At 56.0% G+C, this 22349-nt stretch overlaps 1 protein-coding gene across 3 annotated transcripts in view; it reads left to right on the top strand.

Annotated features, from left to right (window-relative positions):
- The first annotated feature begins 3355 nt into the window (after window positions 1–3355).
- Window positions 3356–22349, top strand: part of JAK3 (Janus kinase 3) — a 280492-nt gene continuing 261498 nt past the window's right edge. For 2 of the 3 annotated variants that reach the window (XR_014972378.1, XM_085639762.1), the window contains exons 1-2: window positions 3356–3531; window positions 20516–20734. Coding sequence is in view for 2 of the 3 variants with exons in the window: in XM_085639762.1 (XP_085495888.1) it covers window positions 20536–20734 (199 nt within the window). In the remaining variant the exon portion in view is untranslated. The remainder of the gene's footprint in view (window positions 3532–20515; window positions 20735–22349) is intronic. The other variant, XM_085639763.1, reaches the window with a different exon arrangement.

Below are 22349 nucleotides of genomic sequence, written 5' to 3'. Positions count from 1 at the left end.
TGTGGGTCTCACTTCTATGAACACAGTGTCACTCCCAAAGTGTGAGTCTCACTTCTTGTAACACAGGCACACTCCCAAAGCGTGAATCTCACTTCTACGAACACAGTCTTACTCTCAAAGTGTAAGTCTCACTTCTAGGAGCGCGGTTTCACTCCCAAGGAGTGGGTCTCTCTTCTAGGAGCACAGTCTCACTCCCAAAGCGTGGATCTCACTTTTTGGAATACAGTCTCACTCCCAAAGTGTGAGTCTCACTTCTAGGAGCGCGGTTTCATTCCCAAAGGGTGGGTCTCACTGCTACAAGCACATTCATACTCCCAAAGTGTGAGTCTCACTTCTAGGAGCGCGGATTCACTCCCAAAGTATGGTTTTCACTTCTAGGAGCTCGGTTTCACTCCCAAAGCATGGGTCTCACTGCTACAAGCACAGTCTCACTCCCAAAGTGCGAGTCTCACTTCTAGGAGCGCTGTTTCACTGCCAAGGCATGTGTCTCACTTCTAGGAGTGCAGTTTAACTCCCAAAGCGTGGGTCTCACTTCTTGGAACACAATCTCACTCCCAAAGCGTGAGTCTCAATTTTTGTAAGACAGGCTCACTCCCAAAGCGTGAATCTCACTTCTACGAACACAGTCTCACTCTAAAAGTGTGAGTCTCACTTCTAGGAGCGCTGTTTCACTCCCAAGGCGTGGGTCTCTCTTCTAGGAGCACAGTCTCACTCCCAAACAGGCCCGGTTCTAGAGGGTGGGCCGGGTGGGCCAGGCCCACCCAAACATGAGCCTGGCCCACCCAAATATGAGCCCTGGCCCTCGCAGTGAGGACATGAAGGCCAATAGAAAATGTTCACTTTCATTTAAAACGTTCCTCCGAACGTTGTATTTCTTCATATTCGGAGAGATGTGTTATTGGACCTGGGCTCAGGTGGGCTGTATCGTGCAAGTACAATAAGGGCATGGAGAAGGGAACAAATTCTTTATTTGACACCGACTAACTTTTGCCTACCATCCTGTTGCTGAGTGGATATTTCCATTTCTATTCAGCATTTGAGAAAAGAAGTTTGTTTATTCAGATTTACCTTTCCTGACTCCTGCAGTTGCTTATCAGATTAGGCTGTGACACAAGGAGAAGGTAAGAGAATGTGTTACTATTTGTTTTTATTTTTAAAAATCTGCACAGGCCCTGAAAGGCACATACTTTAAATTGTTTTTATCATTATCATGGCCATGGATGCAAGACAACAATAAAAAATGTCCAGAGAACTGGTGATTAATTATCCTGCTGGAGAGCAGTCCTTTCCCTGTGGGGTAGTTTTGAAATGCAGATAAGCTGTATTTTTATTTGGATTGCTCAGTGGGTTACTGCCTTTGTCACAGAGATTCTTGTGTTACTTGCAGTTCAGAAGTTACAATCCTAACATAGGACAGTGACCAACGAACTGTCACCAAAGAGCTGCATACAAACATGAATGGTATAGTTAGAACTTCACTCTTTTGTGTTACTATATAGTTAGAAATTCCCCAGTCTTTCATTATTTTAATGTTGCTTAAAAGAGTTTGGGCCGATATACATTTTTATTAGTAAAGCCAACCCTCAACCACTGGGGTATGTTTTAAATCCTGAGTTTGTGCTTCCCCAGCCCAAACCCTCTTAAAATGTACTGCCCATCAGTATAGATGACATGTACTCCTACACCTTGTAATCCTCATTGTCTCATGTGTCATTCCCTATAGACTGAATTACATACTTGTTTGATTCATTGTCTATGTATAATGTGTGCATGATGTAAAGTACTGTGACACCCTACACTGATATGAGTAGCGCTATACAACAAATGAAATGCATATGAGAGGGAGCTACAGAGAGATGAAGTGCACTGTTGGAGAGTGATAGCAATGTTATCTGCCGAAAAAGGGGTCATTGGTGAGGCGCCAAAAAAGACTTTTGCAACAGTGCTAAAGCCGGCGGTCATTAGGGCAACTGTGGAACATATTTTAAAGTGCGTGCTAATTATACTTACTGCTATATTCAATGTTTCAAGTTTGAAGGTGATTCTACTAATGTTATTTACGGGAATAATGATAGTAGAGCTGGATGGTGGCTGATATGGGTCTGTGGCCCAAGGTCAGCTGTGAGATAAGGTGCACAGGAGGGGGATGGTAGAAAAGTGGATAATCGGGCCTGGAAGTACTTGTGTTGAAACCCAGTTGGAATTTGAGGGTTTGCACTTAGGTCCACACATCGCTCTTACTTTCTAATAACTCTCCACATGCTCTGTATACACACAGAATTGATCTGTTGTATCATGGTGACTGTTTGCAAGTGGATATAATGTAATCTAGGGCTTGTAGGCTACCACAAGAAGCGACAAATTGGCGCCGCAGTGGCACACCCAAATGCACCCTTGGCCAACCCAACTAAAAATTCCTGGAGCCGGGCCTGCTCCCAAAGCGTGGATCTCACTTCTTGTAATACAGTCTCACTCCCAAAGTGTGAGTCTCACTTCTAGGAGCGGAGTTTCACTCCCAAAGTGTGAGTCTCACTTCTAGGGACGCAGTTTCACTCCCAATGCATGGGTGTCACTTCTTGGAGCTCTGTTTCACTCCAAAAGCGTGGGTCTCACTTCTAGGAGTGTGATTTTAGTCCCAAAGGGTGGGTCTTACTTCTGCGAGCACAGTCTCACTCCCAAAGTTTGAGTCTCACTTCTAGGAGCGCAGTTTCACTCCCAAAGCGTGAGTCTCACTTCTAGGAGCGCGGTTTCACTCCCAAAGCGTGGGTCTCACTTCTAGGAGCGCGGTTTCACTCCCAAAGCGTGGGTCTCACTTCTAGGAGCGCGGTTTCACTCCCAAAGAGTGAGTCTCATTATTAGATATTCTCACTCGTTCTAGTGACATTAAGAGAATGGTGCACCAGGATTTTGTGGTGCATCAGGGTTCTGTGACAACACCGTTCTAGTGCGGGGAAACACTGTAGACTCCAGGCCTCACACACTCCTGAGATGCCGAGGCATGCTACTCTCGTAGGCAAGCGCTTCAGCGCCCCTCATAGGGGTGGTAGGCGCTGTATAATTGTAATGCATGAGATGTGGATAGAGGGTGAGAGAGAGAAGAAAATATGTGGAGAGGGAGAGACAAGGAGAGGGAAGCGCGGGAGACGGTGAGCACGTGTATAGAGAGCGCGTGCACACTTTTTGTTCATGTTGCACTGGATAATTGAGAGTGTGCGTGCGAGTGCGTGATACAGCAGTCACTCTTCACTGCTCCCCACTTGATGTTGTTTGTGCGCGCACTTGTGCGTTTCCAGGAAGGCCCCTCCCGCCCACAGCCTGCCACCGCTGCAGACAGGAAGCTGCGCGCCTCTTCGGCCCACACATAAGATGTGATCTGCAGAGAGGGAGCAGTGGAGGTCCGCACACGCTCTGTGTGAACTCCGGCACTGGACGTGGGTCCCATCATCGGAGTGGCTAGGACCACCCTGGCTCATCCGAGGTAACGACCCCGGTGATAAGAAGGCGAACGGGTCTGGAGGCGGCTGCGCAAGGGTATGTGTGTCCTCCTGCGCCGTCATGGGCGCCGGGAGTTGCTCTAAGGACAGTTTGGGGTTTCCCGACAGGCCAGTGGCCTTGAAGACCCGTTAGCCAGACTGTCTCTAGTCGTACGTGCTCCCAGTTTGTTTAGGCCTGCTACGTAGACATTGTATGAGGCGTGGTAAGTTTGTGGGCTGTACTTCCCGGATCTTGAGGGGGAGATTAGTAAAGTGCTGGGGATACGTTTGAGCCCTTTCTGAAACCAGGCCGGGCCGCCGTCATTTCCGGCACACAAACGTCCCAAAGTTCACACAGGGGCCCGGAGCATGTCACCGCTCTGAGGTCTCTGGCACTCATGGTGGTGGATGACATGGGGCCCTAGCTCTCAGGTGTTAGTGCCCGGGTTCTCGTGCTTGCCCCGTGGACCTCTGCCCCAGCTCTTTGCTCTCTCTGGGCCACAAATGCCCCTTCCCTGAGCCCCTTGCTCCCCGTGGGCCCCTCATGCCTGCCTCTCAGCCGCCCCGCCCTCACAGACCCCTCCTGACTGTCTGCCACGGCTTGCCCTCGTGCCCCTGTCCTCAGTGCTTTGCTCCCCCTAAGGTTTCCCATGTCTGGCATTTGGGGTCCTGCCCTGAGCTTTGTGCTCCCTGTGGTCCCACCATCCATGCCCCTAGAGGCCATGCCCTCAGCTCTGTGCTCCCTATGGGTCCACCATTCCTGCCCCCTAAAGACCCTGCCCTCAGCTCTGTGCTCCCTGTGGACCCACCATTCCTGCCCCCTAGAGACCCTGCCCTCAGCTCTGTGCTCCCTATGGGTCCACCATTCCTGCCCCTAGCTCTGTGCTCCATGTGGACCCACCATCCCTGCCCCCTAGAGACCATGCCCTCAGCTCTGTGCTCCCTATGGGTCCACCATTCCTGCCCCCTAGAGACCCTGCCCTCAGCACCTTGCTCCCTATGGAGCCACCATTCCTGCCCCTAGAGACCCTGCCCTCGGCTCTGTGATCCCAATGGGTTCTCCATTCCTGCCCCCTAAAGACCCTGCCCGCAGCTCTGTGCTCCCTGTGGCCCACCATTCCTGCCCCCTAGAGACCCTGCCCTCAGCTCTGTGCTCCCTATGGGTCCACCATTCCTGCCCCTAGCTCTGTGCTCCCTGTGGACCCACCATCCCTGCCCCCTAGAGACCCTGCCCTCAGCTCTGTGCTCCCTATGGGTCCACCATTCCTGCCCCCTAGAGACCCTGCCCTCAGCACCTTGCTCCCTATGGAGCCACCATTCCTGCCCCTAGAGACCCTGCCCTCGGCTCTGTGATCTCAATGGGTTCTCCATTCCTGCCCCCTAAAGACCCTGCCCTCAGCACTGTGCTCCCTATGGAGCCACCAGTCCTGCCCCCTAGAGGCCATGCCGTCAGTTCTGTGCTCCCTAATGGTCCACCATTCCTGCGCCCTAGAGACCCTGCCCTCAGCTCTGTGCTCCCTGTGGACCCACCATTCCTGCCCCCTAGAGACCCTGCCCTCAGCTCTGTGCTCCCTATGGGTCCACCATTCCTGCCCCCTAGAGACCCTGCCCTCAGCACGGTGCTCCCTATGGAGCCACCAGTCCTGCCCCCTAGAGACCCTGCCCTCAGCTCTGTGCTCCCTATGGGTCCACCATTCCTGTCCCCTAGAGACCCTGCCCTCAGCACTGTGCTCCCTATGGAGCCACCATTCCTGCCCCTAGAGACCCTGCCCTCAGCTCTGTGATCCCTATGGGTTCTCCATTCCTGCCCCCTAAAGACCCTGCCTGCAGCTCTGTGCTCCCTGTGGACCCACCATTCCTGCCCCCTAGAGACCCTGCCCTCAGCTCTGTGCTCCCTATGGGTCCACCATTCCTGCCCCCTAAAGACCCTGCCCTCAGCTCTGTGCTCCCTGTGGACCCACCATTCCTGCCCCCTAGAGACCCTGCCCTCATATCTGTGCTCCCTGTGGACCCACCATTCCTGCCCTCTTGGGGCCCTGCCCTCAGCTCTGTGTTCCCTATGGGTCCACCATTCCTGCCCCTAGAGACCCTGCCCTCAGCACTGCTCCCTATGGTCTCACCATTCCTGCCCCTAGAGACCCTGCCCTCAGCTCTGTGCTCCATGTGGACCCACCATTCCTGCCCCCTTGGGGCCCTGCCCTCAGCTCTGTGCTCCCTATGGGTCCACCATTCCTGCCCCTAGAGACCCTGCCCTCAGCTCTGTTCTCCCTATGGGTCCACCATTCCTGCCCCCTAGAGACCCTGCCCTCAGTTTGGTGCTCCCTATGGGTCCACCATTCCTGCTCCCTATAGACCCTGCCCTTTGCACTGTGCTTCCTATGGTCCTACCATTCCTGTCCCTTAAAGACCCTGCCCTCAGCTCTGTGCTCCCTGTGGACCCAACATTTCTGCCCCCTAGAGACCCTGCCCTCAGCTCTGTGCTCCCAATGCATCCACCATTCCTGCCCCCTAGAGACCCTGCCCTCAGCTCTGTGATTCCTATGGTCCACCATTCCTGCCCCCTAGAGACCCTGCCCTCAGCTCTGTGCTCCCTATGGGTCCATCATTCCTGCCGCATAGAGACCCTGCCCTCAGCTCTGTGCTCCCTATGAGTCCACCATTCCTGCCCCCTAGAGACCTTGCTCTCAGCACTCTGCTCCCTATGGGTCCACCATTCCTGCCCCCTAGAGACCCTGCCCTCAGATCTGTGCTCCCTGTGAGTCCACCATTCCTGCCCCCTAGGGACTCTGCCCTCAGCTCTGTGCTCCCTATGGGTCCACCAATTCTGCCCCCTAGAGACCCTGCCCTCAGTTCTGTGCTCCCTATGGGTCCACCATTCCTGCCCCCTAGAGACCCTGCCCTCAGCTCTGTGCTCCCTATGGGTCCACCATTCCTGCTTCCTAGAGACCCTGCCCCAGCTCTGTGCTCCCTATGGGACCACCATTCCTGCCCCCTAGAGACCCTGCTCTCAGCACTGTGCTCCCTATGGAGCCACCATTCCTGCCCCCTTGGGGCCGTGTCCTGAGCTCTGTGCTTCCTATGGTCTCACCATTCCTGCCCCTAGAGACCCTGCCCTCAGCTCTGTGCTCCCTATGGGTTCTCTATTCCTGCCCCCTAAAGACCCTGCCCTCAGCTGCTCTGTGCTCCCTGTGGACCCACCATTCCTGCCCCCTAGAGACCCTGCCCTCAGCTCTGTGCTCCCTATGGGTCCATCATTCCTGCCCCCTAAAGACCCTGCCCTCAGCTCTGTGCTCCCTGTGGACCCACCATTCCTGCCCCCTAGAGACCCTGCCCTCAGCACTGCTCCCTATGGTCTCACCATTCCTGCCCCTAGAGGCCCTGCCCTCAGCTCTGTGCTCCCTGTGGACCCACCATTCCTGCCCCCTTGGGGCCCTGCCCTCAGCTCTGTGCTCCCTATGGGTCCACCATTCCTGCCCCTAGAGACCCTGCCCTCAGCTCTGTGCTCCCTATGGGTCCACCATTCACGCCCCCTAGAGACCCTGCCCTCAGCTCGGTGCTCCCTATGGGTCCTCCATTCCTGCCCCCTAGAGACCCTGCCCTCAGCTCGGTGCTCCCTATGGGTCCACCATTCCTGCCCCTAGAGACCCTGCCCTCAGCTCTGTTCTCGCTATGGGTCCACCATTCCTGCCCCCTAGAGACCCTGCCCTCAGTTCGGTTCTCCCTATGGGTCCACCATTCCTGCTCCCTATGGACCCTGCCCTCAGCACTGTGCTTCCTATGGTCCCACCATTCCTGTCCCTTAAAGACCCTGCCCTCAGCTCTGTGCTCCCTGTGGACCCAACATTTCTGCCCCCTAGAGACCCTGCCCTCAGCTCTGTGCTCCCTATGGGTCCACCATTCCTGCCCCCTAGAGACCCTGCCCTCAGCTCTGTGCTCCCAATGCATCCACCATTCCTGCCCCCTAGAGACCCTGCCCTCAGCTCTGTGATTCCTATGGTCCACCATTCCTGCCCCCTAGAGACCCTGCCCTCAGCTCTGTGCTCCCTATGGGTCCATCATTCCTGCCCCATAGAGACCCTGCCCTCAGCTCTGTGCTCCCTATGAGTCCACCATTCCTGCCCCCTAGAGACCTTGCTCTCAGCACTCTGCTCCCTATGGGTCCACCATTCCTGCCCCCTAGAGACCCTGCCCTCAGATCTGTGCTCCCTATGAGTCCACCATTCCTGCCCCCTAGGGACTCTGCCCTCAGCTCTGTGCTCCCTATGGGTCCACCAATCCTGCCCCCTAGAGACCCTGCCCTCAGTTCTGTGCTCCCTATGGGTCCACCATTCCTGCCCCCTATAGACCCTGCCCTCAGCTCTGTGCTCCCTATGGGTGCACCATTCCTGCCTCCTAGAGACCCTGCCCCAGCTCTGTGCTCCCTATGGGTCCACCATTCCTGCCCCCTAGAGACCCTGCTCTCAGCACTGTGCTCCCTATGCAGCCACCATTCCTGCCCCCTTGGGGCCGTGTCCTGAGCTCTGTGCTTCCTATGGTCTCACCATTCCTGCCCCTAGAGACCCTGCCCTCAGCTCTGTGCTCCGTATGGGTTGTCTATTCCTGCCCCCTAAAGACCCTGCCCTCAGCTCTGTGCTCCCTGTGGACCCACCATTCCTGCCCCCTAGAGACCCTGCCCTCAGCTCTGTGCTCCCTATGGGTCCATCATTCCTGCCCCTTAAAGACCCTGCCCTCAGCTCTGTGCTCCCTGTGGACCCACCATTCCTGCCCCCTAGAGACCCTGCCCTCAGCACTGCTCCCTATGGTCTCACCATTCCTGCCCCTAGAGGCCCTGCTCTCAGCTCTGTGCTCCCTGTGGACCCACCATTCCTGCCCCCTTGGGGCCCTGCCCTCAGCTCTGTGCTCCCTATGGGTCCACCATTCCTGCCCCTAGAGACCCTGCCCTCAGCTCTGTGCTCCCTATGGGTCCACCATCCCCGCCCCCTAGAGACCCTGCCCTCAGCTCGGTGCTCCCTATGGGTCCACCATTCCTGCCCCCTAGAGACCCTGCCCTCAGCTCGGTGCTCCCTATGGGTCCACCATTCCTGCCCCCTAGAGACCCTGCCCTCAGCTCGGTGCTCCCTATGGGTCCACCATTCCTGCCCCCTAGAGACCCTGCCCTTAGCTCTGTGCTCCCTATGGGTCCACCATTCCTGCCCCCTAGAGACCCTGCCCTCAGTTCGGTGCTCCCTATGGGTCCACCATTCCTGCTCCCTATAGACCCTGCCCTCAGCACTGTGCTTCTTATGGTCCCACCATTCCTGTCCCTTAAAGACCCTGCCCTCAGCTCTGTGCTCCCTGTGGACCCAACATTTCTGCCCACTAGAGACCCTGCCCTCAGCTCTGTGCTCCCTATGGGTCCACCATTCCTGTCCCTTAAAGACCCTGCCCTCAGCTCTGTGCTCCCTATGGGTCCACCGTTCCTGCCCCCTAGAGACCCTGCCCTCAGCTCTGTGCTCCCTATGGGTCCACCATTCCTGCCCCCTAGAGACCCTGCCCTCAGCTCTGTGCTTCCTATGGTCCACCATTCCTGCCCCCTAGAGACCCTGCCCTCAGCACTGTGCTCCATATGGGTCCACCATTCCTGCCCCCTAGAGACCCTGCCCTCAGCTCTGTGCTTCCTATGGTCCACCATTCCTGCCCCTAGAGACCCTGCCCTCGGCTCTGTGATCTCAATGGGTTCTCCATTCCTGCCCCCTAAAGACCCTGCCCTCAGCACTGTGCTCCCTATGGAGCCACCAGTCCTGCCCCCTAGAGGCCATGCCGTCAGTTCTGTGCTCCCTAATGGTCCACCATTCCTGCGCCCTAGAGACCCTGCCCTCAGCTCTGTGCTCCCTGTGGACCCACCATTCCTGCCCCCTAGAGACCCTGCCCTCAGCTCTGTGCTCCCTATGGGTCCACCATTCCTGCCCCCTGGAGACCCTGCCCTCAGCACGGTGCTCCCTATGGAGCCACCAGTCCTGCCCCCTAGAGACCCTGCCCTCAGCTCTGTGCTCCCTATGGGTCCACCATTCCTGTCCCCTAGAGACCCTGCCCTCAGCACTGTGCTCCCTATGGAGCCACCATTCCTGCCCCTAGAGACCCTGCCCTCAGCTCTGTGATCCCTATGGGTTCTCCATTCCTGCCCCCTAAAGACCCTGCCTGCAGCTCTGTGCTCCCTGTGGACCCACCATTCCTGCCCCCTAGAGACCCTGCCCTCAGCTCTGTGCTCCCTATGGGTCCACCATTCCTGCCCCCTAAAGACCCTGCCCTCAGCTCTGTGCTCCCTGTGGACCCACCATTCCTGCCCCCTAGAGACCCTGCCCTCATATCTGTGCTCCCTGTGGACCCACCATTCCTGCCCTCTTGGGGCCCTGCCCTCAGCTCTGTGTTCCCTATGGGTCCACCATTCCTGCCCCTAGAGACCCTGCCCTCAGCACTGCTCCCTATGGTCTCACCATTCCTGCCCCTAGAGACCCTGCCCTCAGCTCTGTGCTCCATGTGGACCCACCATTCCTGCCCCCTTGGGGCCCTGCCCTCAGCTCTGTGCTCCCTATGGGTCCACCATTCCTGCCCCTAGAGACCCTGCCCTCAGCTCTGTTCTCCCTATGGGTCCACCATTCCTGCCCCCTAGAGACCCTGCCCTCAGTTTGGTGCTCCCTATGGGTCCACCATTCCTGCTCCCTATAGACCCTGCCCTTTGCACTGTGCTTCCTATGGTCCTACCATTCCTGTCCCTTAAAGACCCTGCCCTCAGCTCTGTGCTCCCTGTGGACCCAACATTTCTGCCCCCTAGAGACCCTGCCCTCAGCTCTGTGCTCCCAATGCATCCACCATTCCTGCCCCCTAGAGACCCTGCCCTCAGCTCTGTGATTCCTATGGTCCACCATTCCTGCCCCCTAGAGACCCTGCCCTCAGCTCTGTGCTCCCTATGGGTCCATCATTCCTGCCGCATAGAGACCCTGCCCTCAGCTCTGTGCTCCCTATGAGTCCACCATTCCTGCCCCCTAGAGACCTTGCTCTCAGCACTCTGCTCCCTATGGGTCCACCATTCCTGCCCCCTAGAGACCCTGCCCTCAGATCTGTGCTCCCTGTGAGTCCACCATTCCTGCCCCCTAGGGACTCTGCCCTCAGCTCTGTGCTCCCTATGGGTCCACCAATTCTGCCCCCTAGAGACCCTGCCCTCAGTTCTGTGCTCCCTATGGGTCCACCATTCCTGCCCCCTAGAGACCCTGCCCTCAGCTCTGTGCTCCCTATGGGTCCACCATTCCTGCTTCCTAGAGACCCTGCCCCAGCTCTGTGCTCCCTATGGGACCACCATTCCTGCCCCCTAGAGACCCTGCTCTCAGCACTGTGCTCCCTATGGAGCCACCATTCCTGCCCCCTTGGGGCCGTGTCCTGAGCTCTGTGCTTCCTATGGTCTCACCATTCCTGCCCCTAGAGACCCTGCCCTCAGCTCTGTGCTCCCTATGGGTTCTCTATTCCTGCCCCCTAAAGACCCTGCCCTCAGCTGCTCTGTGCTCCCTGTGGACCCACCATTCCTGCCCCCTAGAGACCCTGCCCTCAGCTCTGTGCTCCCTATGGGTCCATCATTCCTGCCCCCTAAAGACCCTGCCCTCAGCTCTGTGCTCCCTGTGGACCCACCATTCCTGCCCCCTAGAGACCCTGCCCTCAGCACTGCTCCCTATGGTCTCACCATTCCTGCCCCTAGAGGCCCTGCCCTCAGCTCTGTGCTCCCTGTGGACCCACCATTCCTGCCCCCTTGGGGCCCTGCCCTCAGCTCTGTGCTCCCTATGGGTCCACCATTCCTGCCCCTAGAGACCCTGCCCTCAGCTCTGTGCTCCCTATGGGTCCACCATTCACGCCCCCTAGAGACCCTGCCCTCAGCTCGGTGCTCCCTATGGGTCCTCCATTCCTGCCCCCTAGAGACCCTGCCCTCAGCTCGGTGCTCCCTATGGGTCCACCATTCCTGCCCCTAGAGACCCTGCCCTCAGCTCTGTTCTCGCTATGGGTCCACCATTCCTGCCCCCTAGAGACCCTGCCCTCAGTTCGGTTCTCCCTATGGGTCCACCATTCCTGCTCCCTATGGACCCTGCCCTCAGCACTGTGCTTCCTATGGTCCCACCATTCCTGTCCCTTAAAGACCCTGCCCTCAGCTCTGTGCTCCCTGTGGACCCAACATTTCTGCCCCCTAGAGACCCTGCCCTCAGCTCTGTGCTCCCTATGGGTCCACCATTCCTGCCCCCTAGAGACCCTGCCCTCAGCTCTGTGCTCCCAATGCATCCACCATTCCTGCCCCCTAGAGACCCTGCCCTCAGCTCTGTGATTCCTATGGTCCACCATTCCTGCCCCCTAGAGACCCTGCCCTCAGCTCTGTGCTCCCTATGGGTCCATCATTCCTGCCCCATAGAGACCCTGCCCTCAGCTCTGTGCTCCCTATGAGTCCACCATTCCTGCCCCCTAGAGACCTTGCTCTCAGCACTCTGCTCCCTATGGGTCCACCATTCCTGCCCCCTAGAGACCCTGCCCTCAGATCTGTGCTCCCTATGAGTCCACCATTCCTGCCCCCTAGGGACTCTGCCCTCAGCTCTGTGCTCCCTATGGGTCCACCAATCCTGCCCCCTAGAGACCCTGCCCTCAGTTCTGTGCTCCCTATGGGTCCACCATTCCTGCCCCCTATAGACCCTGCCCTCAGCTCTGTGCTCCCTATGGGTGCACCATTCCTGCCTCCTAGAGACCCTGCCCCAGCTCTGTGCTCCCTATGGGTCCACCATTCCTGCCCCCTAGAGACCCTGCTCTCAGCACTGTGCTCCCTATGCAGCCACCATTCCTGCCCCCTTGGGGCCGTGTCCTGAGCTCTGTGCTTCCTATGGTCTCACCATTCCTGCCCCTAGAGACCCTGCCCTCAGCTCTGTGCTCCGTATGGGTTGTCTATTCCTGCCCCCTAAAGACCCTGCCCTCAGCTCTGTGCTCCCTGTGGACCCACCATTCCTGCCCCCTAGAGACCCTGCCCTCAGCTCTGTGCTCCCTATGGGTCCATCATTCCTGCCCCTTAAAGACCCTGCCCTCAGCTCTGTGCTCCCTGTGGACCCACCATTCCTGCCCCCTAGAGACCCTGCCCTCAGCACTGCTCCCTATGGTCTCACCATTCCTGCCCCTAGAGGCCCTGCTCTCAGCTCTGTGCTCCCTGTGGACCCACCATTCCTGCCCCCTTGGGGCCCTGCCCTCAGCTCTGTGCTCCCTATGGGTCCACCATTCCTGCCCCTAGAGACCCTGCCCTCAGCTCTGTGCTCCCTATGGGTCCACCATCCCCGCCCCCTAGAGACCCTGCCCTCAGCTCGGTGCTCCCTATGGGTCCACCATTCCTGCCCCCTAGAGACCCTGCCCTCAGCTCGGTGCTCCCTATGGGTCCACCATTCCTGCCCCCTAGAGACCCTGCCCTCAGCTCGGTGCTCCCTATGGGTCCACCATTCCTGCCCCCTAGAGACCCTGCCCTTAGCTCTGTGCTCCCTATGGGTCCACCATTCCTGCCCCCTAGAGACCCTGCCCTCAGTTCGGTGCTCCCTATGGGTCCACCATTCCTGCTCCCTATAGACCCTGCCCTCAGCACTGTGCTTCTTATGGTCCCACCATTCCTGTCCCTTAAAGACCCTGCCCTCAGCTCTGTGCTCCCTGTGGACCCAACATTTCTGCCCACTAGAGACCCTGCCCTCAGCTCTGTGCTCCCTATGGGTCCACCATTCCTGTCCCTTAAAGACCCTGCCCTCAGCTCTGTGCTCCCTATGGGTCCACCGTTCCTGCCCCCTAGAGACCCTGCCCTCAGCTCTGTGCTCCCTATGGGTCCACCATTCCTGCCCCCTAGAGACCCTGCCCTCAGCTCTGTGCTTCCTATGGTCCACCATTCCTGCCCCCTAGAGACCCTGCCCTCAGCACTGTGCTCCATATGGGTCCACCATTCCTGCCCCATAGAGACCCTGCCCTCAGCTCTGTGCTCCCTATGAGTCCACCATTCCTGCCCCCTAGAGACCCTGCTCTCAGCACTCTTCTCCCTATGGGTCCACCATTCCTGCCCCCTAGAGACCCTGCCCTCAGCTCTGTGCTCCCTATGAGTCCACCATTCCTTCCCCCTAGAGACCCTGCCCTCAGCTCTGTGCTCCCTATGGGTCCACCAATCCTGCCCCCTAGAGACCCTGCCATCAGTCCTGTGCTCCCTATGGGTCCACCATTCCTGCCCCCTAGAGACCCTGCCCTCAGCTCTGTGCTCCCTATGGGTCCACCATTCCTGCCTCCTAGAGAACCTGCCCCAGCTCTGTGCTCCCTATGGTCCCACCATTCCTGCCCCTTAAAGTCCCTGCCCTCAGCTCTGTGCTCCCTGTGGACCCAACATTTCTGCCCCCTAGAGACCCTGCCCTCAGCTCTGTGCTCCCTATGGGTCCACCATTCCTGTCCCTTAAAGACCCTGCCCTCAGCTCTGTGCTCCCTATGGGTCCACCATTCCTGCCCCCTAGAGACCCTGCCCTCAGCTCTGTGCTCCCTATGGGTCCACCATTCCTGCCCCCTAGAGACCCTGCCCTCAGCTCTGTGCTTCCTATGGTCCACCATTCCTGCCCCCTAGAGCCCCTTCCCTCAGCTCTGTGCTCCATATGGGTCCACCATTCCTGCCCCATAGAGACCCTGCCCTCAGCTCTGTGCTCCCTATGAGTCCACCATTCCTGCCCCCTAGAGACCCTGCTCTCAGCACTCTGCTCCCTATGGGTCCACCATTCCTGCCCCCTAGAGACCCTGCCCTCAGCTCTGTGCTCCCTATGAGTCCACCATTCCTGCCCCCTAGAGACCCTGCCCTCAGCTCTGTTCTCCCTATGGGTCCACCAATCCTGCCCCCTAGAGACCCTGTCCTCAGTCCTGTGCTCCCTATGGGTCCACCATTCCTGCCCCCTAGAGATCCTGCCCTCAGCTCGGTGCTCCCTATGGGTCCACCATTCCTGCTTCCTAGAGACCCGGCCCCAGCTCTGTGCTCCCTATGGGTCCACCATTCCTGCCCCCTAGAGACCCTGCTCTCAGCACTGTGCTCCCTATGGAGCCACCATTCCTGCCCCCTTGGGGCAGTGTCCTGAGCTCTGTGCTTCCTATGGTCTCACCATTCCTGCCCCATTGGGGCCATGTCATGAGCTCTGTTCTTCCTATGGTCCCACCATTCCTGCCCCTAGGGACCCTGCCCTCAGCTCTGTGCTCCCTGTGGACCCAACATTTCTGCCCCCTAGAGACCCTGCCCTCAGCTCTGTGCTCCCTATGGGTCCACCATTCCTGTCCCTTAAAGACCCTGCCCTCAGCACTGCTCCCTATGGACCCACCATTCCTGCCCCATTGGGGCCATGTCATGAGCTCTGTTCTTCCTATGGTCCCACCATTCCTGCCCCTAGGGACCCTGCCCTCAGCTCTGTGCTCCCTATGGTCCCACCATTCCTGTCCCTTAAAGACCCTGCCCTCAGCTCTGTGCTCCCTGTGGACCCAACATTTCTGCCCCCTAGAGACCCTGCCCTCAGCTCTGTGCTCCCTATGGGTCCACCATTCCTGTCCCTTAAAGACCCTGCCCTCAGCTCTGTGCTCCCTATGGGTCCACCATTCCTGCCCCCTAGAGACCCTGCCCTCAGCTCTGTGCTCCCTATGGGTCCACCATTCCTGCCCCCTAGAGACCCTGCCCTCAGCTCTGTGCTTCCTATGGTCCACCATTCCTGCCCCCTAGAGCCCCTTCCCTCAGCTCTGTGCTCCATATGGGTCCACCATTCCTGCCCCATAGAGACCCTGCCCTCAGCTCTGTGCTCCCTATGAGTCCACCATTCCTGCCCCCTAGAGACCCTGCTCTCAGCACTCTGCTCCCTATGGGTCCACCATTCCTGCCCCCTAGAGACCCTGCCCTCAGTCCTGTGCTCCCTATGGGTCCACCATTCCTGCCCCCTAGAGATCCTGCCCTCAGCTCTGTGCTCCCTACGGGTCCACCATTCCTGCCTCCTAGAGACCCTGCCCCAGCTCTGTGCTCCCTATGGGTCCACCATTCCTGCCCCCTAGAGACCCTGCTCTCAGCACTGTGCTCCCTATGGAGCCACCATTCCTGCCCCCTAGAGATCCTGCCCTCAGCTCTGTGCTCCCTACGGGTCCACCATTCCTGCCTCCTAGAGACCCTGCCCCAGCTCTGTGCTCCCTATGGGTCCACCATTCCTGCCCCCTAGAGACCCTGCTCTCAGCACTGTGCTCCCTATGGAGCCACCATTCCTGCCCCCTTGGGGCCGTGTCCTGAGCTCTGTGCTTCCTATGGTCTCACCATTCCTGCCCCTAGAGACCCTGCCCTCAGCTCTGTGCTCCCTATGGGTTCTCCATTCCTGCCCCCTAAAGACCCTGCCCTCAACTCTGTGCTACCTGTGGACCCACCATTCCTGCCCCCTAGAGACCCTGCCCTCAGCTCTGTGCTCCTTATGGGTCCACCATTCCCGCCCCCTAAAGACCCTGCCCTCAGCTTGGTGCTCCCTGTGGACCCACCATTCCTGCCCCCTAGAGACCCTGCCCTCACCACTGCTCCCTATGGACCCACCATTCCTGCCCCATTGGGGCCATGTCATGAGCTCTGTTCTTCCTATGGTCCCACCATTCCTGCCCCTAGGGACCCTGCCCTCAGCTCTGTGCTCCCTGTGGACTCACCATTCCTGCCCCCTTGGGGCCCTGCCCTCAGCTCTGTGCTCCCTATGGGTCCACCATTCCTGCCCCCTAGAGACCCTGCCCTCAGCTCTGTGCTCCCTATGGGTCCACCATTCCTGCCCCATAGAGACCCTGCCCTCAGCTCTGTGCTCCCTATGGGTCCACCATTCCTGCCCCCTAGAGACCCTGCCCTCAGCTCTGTGCTCCCTGTGGGCCCACCATTCCTGCCCTCTTGGGGCCCTGTCCTCAGCTCTGTGCTCCCTATGGGCCCACCATTCCTGCCCCCTAGAGACCCTGCCCTCAGCTCTGTGCTCCCTATGGGTCCACCATTCCTGCCCCCTATAGACCCTGCCCTCAGCTCTGTGCTCCCTGTGGACCCAACATTTCTGCCCCCTAGAGACCCTGCCCTCAGCTCTGTGCTCCCTATGGGTCCACCATTCCTGTCCCTTAAAGACCCTGCCCTCAGCTCTGTGCTCCCTATGGGTCCACCATTCCTGCCCCCTAGAGACCCTGCCCTCAGCTCTGTACTCCCTATGGGTCCACCATTCCTGTCCCTTAAAGACCCTGCCCTCAGCTCTGTGCTCCCTATGGACCCACCATTCCTGCCCCCTAGAGACCCTGCCCTCAGCTCTGTGCTCCCTGTGGACCCACCATTCCTGCCCCCTTGGGGGCATGTCCTGGGCTCTGTGCTTCCTATGGTCCATCATTCCTGCCCCCTTGGGGCCCTGCCCTCAGCTCTGTTCTTCCTATAGGTCCACCATTCCTGCCCCCTAGAGATGCTGCCCTCATCTCTGTGCTCTCTATGGGTCCACCATTCCTGCCCCCCTGGGGCTCTGCCCTCAGCTCTGTGCTCCTATGGGCCCACCGTTCCTAACTCCTTGGGGCCCTGCCCTCAGCTCTGTGCTCCCTATGGACCCGCCATTCCTGCCACCTTGGGGCCCTGACTTCAGCTCTGTGCTCACTATGGGCCCGCCATTTCTGCCCCCTTGGGGTCTTGCCCTCAGCTCCATACTCCCTATGTGCCCACCATTCCTGCCCCCCTTGGGGCTCTGCCCTCAGCTCTGTGCTACCTATGGGTCCATCATTCCTAACTCCTTGGGGCCCTTCCCTCAGCTCTGTGCTCCCTATGGACCCACCATTCCTGCCACCTTTGGGCCCTGACTTCAGCTCTGTGCTCCCCATGGGCCCACCATTTCTGCCCCCTTGGGGCCCTGCCTTCAGCTCTGTGCTCCCTATTGACCCACCATTCCTGCCCCCTTGGGGCCCTGAGTTCAGCTATGTGCTCGCTATGGGCTCACCATTCCTGCCCTCTAGAGACCCTACCCTCAGCTTTGTGTTCCTTATGGGTCCATCATTCATGACCCCTTGGGGATCTGACTTCAGCTCTGTGCTTCCTATGGGCCCACCGTTTCTGCCCCCTTGAGGCCCTCCCCTCAGCTCTGAGCTCCCTATGCGCCCACCATTCCTGCCCCCTTGGGGCCCTGCCCTCAGCTGCTTGCTCCCTATGGGCCCACTATTCCTGCACCCTTGGGGCACTGCCCTCAGCTCTGTGCTCCCTATGGGCCCACCATTCCTAACTCCTTCGGGCCCTGCCCTCAGCTCTGTGCTCCTTATGCGCCCACCATTCCTGCCCCCTTGGGGCCCTGCCCTCAGCTGCTTGCTCCCTATGGGCCCACTATTCCTGCACCCTTGGGGCACTGCCCTCAGCTCTGTGCTCCCTATGGGCCCACCATTCCTAACTCCTTCGGGCCCTGCCCTCAGCTCTGTGCTCCTTATGCGCCCACCATTCCTGCCCCCTTGGGGCCCTGCCCTCAGCTGCTTGCTCCCTATGGGCCCACTATTCCTGCACCCTTGGGGCACTGCCCTCAGCTCTGTGCTCCCTATGGGCCCACCATTCCTAACTCCTTCGGGCCCTGCCCTCAGCTCTGTGCTCCTTATGAGCCCACCAGTCCTGCCCCCTTGGGGCCCTGCCATCTGCTCTGTGCTCCAATGGCATCCTCACCCCTGCTTTGGACCCCAACCCTCGAGACAAGCGGGGATGCTGGTGGTGATGGCTTTGTAAATGATGCAGCTGGTTTTGAAGATGGCTCAGCCCAGCACCGGGAGCCCCTGGAGTTCTGGCAGGATGGAGTTCATCTGATCACATTTCTTTAGGCCATGGATGGGATGTGCTGCGGTGTGTAGGATCCCCCTAAGGGGTGCCAGTGTGTAGTTTGGGAGGCCATGGTGTAGGCCATGACCACCATCCCAATCAGTGGCTAATTTATAAAAAAAATAAGTGCCTCGTCAGGAGGCAGCGTGCACCATCCCATTCCTCCTGTTAGCACCCCCTAAAACAGAACCAACCACTAACCATGAAAGTGAGAAGAGGATGTGGCGTAATGGCCAGACCTGCTGACTTCGGAGCTGGGGTAACCAGGTTCGCGTCTTGGCATCGGTTCCACATATTGTGATTCTGGGAAAATCACGTAATCTCCCCGTGCCTACCATAAATGAATGTGTCCTTAACTGGTGATCATGAAAAACTCCGGCGTTGATGATTAAGTGCTGGTGCTGAGCACCGGAAACCGCCGGCTCAAATTACACACTGATAACGATCCTGGCGTGCAAGTACTTGAACAAGAGTTCTGAAGCCACTTTCTGGTAGAAAGGATTGGACAGTTCAATAGGCAAAAACTTTGGGCCGGACTGTCATTAACTTACAAGTTAACCATTGACCTGCACTTACCACTATAAACTTACCTTCATATTTTGATTCTCAATATTTAGTCTTCAATATTTGCTCCCCACAATATTTTGTACTCAATATTTTGTTGGATTGCCGGAGTGTGCCTTGAAGTATACTTTATATTTCCAGAAAGTTCACCAGGTCAGTGCTTAACTTGAGCCAGTGGTTTCTGGTGCTGGGCCACAAGGTGGCGCTCTCTGTCTAATTTAGAGATGACCACAACAACAGTTAATTATTAATACAATATACATTTAAGTGACTATTACCTGCTGTCCAACCCATTCTTATAGCTTTGGGGCCTGAAATAGTCTGAATTGTTACACTTGTAGGAGTGTGATGGTTAGTAGTTGTGTTGGTACTGTCATTGGCAGTGCTGGCAGGGGCACTGTGTGGTGTAAGCTGCAGTTGCCTCCCGACGAGAGCTGTGGTGCTTATGTTTTTTTTACAAATTAAGCACTGGACTGGATTAATGCATCCACTGTACAGATTCCTACCCTGGGTCATAGGCAGTGTGGATTCTGGTGCAGTACAAGTATTGAGGCCACCTTTGTTGTGGTCCAATCAAGCATTTACAAGATAGCAGGTGCTGGAGACCCTGCGATGCTGCATTGCTGGACTTGTCAGCTGCTCTGGTCACTTTACACTGTGCCATATGTTTAAGAGACTGAATAGCATTGTAGGTGTGTCTGAGTTGGTGTTATCTGGTTTCAGTCCTTCTTGGTGAAATGGAACACCAGTAGTAGGGCAGACGTCTGCTAAACCGATGTCAGTTGAGTGTGGTATGCTGAGGAGTCTGTCTCTCACCACTTCTAATTAATATCTATCTGCAGGCTCCAAAAAAAGGAGTATAAAGGCCCCGGGTCGTAGACAGGCTGTTGTTTAGCAGCTATTGGTTTTGACAGTCAAGGTACAAATTACTCTCAGTAGGTAGTTGATTGTACATTTTGTCATTGTACATTAGGGCTTGGATTCAGAACTATATAATGAAAGCTCTAGGATCTCAGCGCAGCTGTCTCCAGACAATTATGTGAGAATTACCAGGAGAGGGGCTGTGGCTCTGCCCGCATGTTGGGAGTCAGGTGTACATGTTTTGATTGGGCAGAAATTGTGTGCTTCCATAAAAAAAAGTGCTTGCCCTCCACACAGCGGTGATCATTTGGTTTATTTATTCAACTGCCTGATCTTGGTTCAGGGGCACACACGTGAAATTGGTAAACTATTAAAGTGTCTTAGATAACTAGGTAATTTGTGGCACTTTTCTCTGGCAGCTGCACAGGTGGGAGGTGGGCAGTTGTTAAGGTCCATGGATTTTTAGTTCAGTGTATTCTTAAGCGAGACCTATTGGCATTGCTAATGCATGTTTACAATTGCTTTAACAATGTTCTACGTTTTCTTCTGAATTTAAATTATACACATAAATGCATGCAGGTATTTTTTTTTGCTGAGTGCAAATGCTTGCATATTCTAAATTAAAATTGGAAATACACTGTGGCTGTGCTTCTACTCTGAAACCAAACTTCATCCAACTGCATTTACTATGCATTCAATTAAAAAACAGGGCTTGTGTACTGATATTCCACTGCTCTGGCACCTCTCCCTCTTCCACCAGGTGTAGCCGCAGTCACCACCATGGTTCCAGTGGCAGAGGACCAACCCCTTTTGGGAGGGGTGCGATCCTGCAGCCTCTCCTCCTGTGAGCAGGGTGGGCTGCAAGTCTTCCTGTACCACCGTCGCGAGCCACTGACATCAGCTGCGGATTCTGTCCTGACGTTTACCTTCGGCGCGTGCACCGCGGAGGAGCTATGCATGGCTGCTGCCAAAGCCAGTGGTAAGAAGCAAACGATCCCAGTACTCAATGGGGTCTGGCCACTCTGAACTCATTCGGAGTTGTCTATACATATAGTATCTGTGCCCAAAGTGACTTGTATGTCACAACATTGCTGACAAAAATAACGTCAGACATATGTATTGTGTCTTAAATATCGTTTACAAAGATACTGTACAATTGTGTGTAGATTTTCTATTATGAACACCAAAAGGGAAAACATTTTGTAAACAATACTTAAAATACAATATGTTTGTAAGACCATATTTAGTCCATGAAATTCTGGTACAATACCTGAAGGAGATATAATTTCCTTGATGTGACATCACTTCCTTCTTGCATAAAGGAAGTGATGTCACACAAGAGACTAACCACACCAGTTTATGGTAAGAGAAAGAAGATCCTTAAAGTTGTCGCGGTAGCATTGTTAAGAGGAAATGAAGTCCTTTAGTTTATGTTTCGAGATTCTGGCATCTTGAATAGGAATCGATACACGTCCCAGCAATACATCGGGTTTGAGGAATTCTAAAATGAAGAACGCAGGCCTCACTACCACCAAGCTGCTGTGCCTGGTATAAGTATAGGTAAGGGTAGATTTGCGTGGGTGTAAGTAGGGGTATGAGTACTCAATTGCAAGTGGATTGCAGTACTATGGTATTGGTGAGTGTAGAGTTGCTTGGGTGTAGGGAGGGTTATGAGTACTTGAGTATGAGTAGATTGCAGGTCGCAGTTTAAGTATGGGTAAGGGTAGTATCATTACTCAAGGACAAGTGGATTTCAGTTCTGCTGTATCGGTGAGTGCAGAGGTGTTTGAGTGTAGGTAAGGGTATGGCAATGGGGTACAAGTGGACAAAACTATGATGGTATAAGTCAGTGCTTTATTTGTATCAAAGTAAGTGCCAGGGTCCTCGTCAGGGGGGCACTTCAGCTCGTACCACCCATTTACCCTGCCAGTGCTGCCAGTGACAGTACAAACACAACCACTGACCATAATATGAACTATTCTGGGCCCCAAAGGCTAAAAGAATGGCTTGGGCGTCAGGTATTAGTTAATGTTAATGTGCATTGAATTAATAAACAACTGGTGTTGTGCTTATGTCTAAATAAGACAAACAGCGCCACCATGTGGCAGACTGTAATGGTGCCGGTGTTGACAATTAAGTGCCAGTGTCGCACACCGAAAGCCACCATCTCAAATTAAGTACTGGTATAGGTAAGTGAAGAGGTGCTTGTATGGTGCTCAGCTACAAGTGGACTGAGGAATTATGGTATACATAAAGTTAGAGATACTATGGTTAAAATTAAGGAGTAGAGGCCAGAGGTAAGGAGGAGACTGAAAAGGGACTGGCTACAGTATAGGGAAAGTGGAGGAGAGAGGAAAGTAAAAGAAAATAGACCCATATGGCAAAGAGGGAGACGAAGGAGATTATGTGGGCAGGATTGACCTCACCGAAGAGAAACAAAGGGTCTATGGGATCATGGAAAGAACCAGGATTGCAGGAATCCATATAGATATGGTGTTTGCTAAACATTTTTCATTTTACTAGAATTATATATATTATTTAGTTATTTACAGAGGGTTTCCGCCTGCCCTCTTCATCCATTGGCCTCTTGTTTT

This window comes from Triturus cristatus, chromosome 12 (assembly GCF_964204655.1).
Source record: "Triturus cristatus chromosome 12, aTriCri1.1, whole genome shotgun sequence".
NCBI classification, from domain to species: Eukaryota; Metazoa; Chordata; class Amphibia; order Caudata; family Salamandridae; genus Triturus; species Triturus cristatus.
This window is presented reverse-complemented; position numbering and strand designations above follow the sequence as displayed.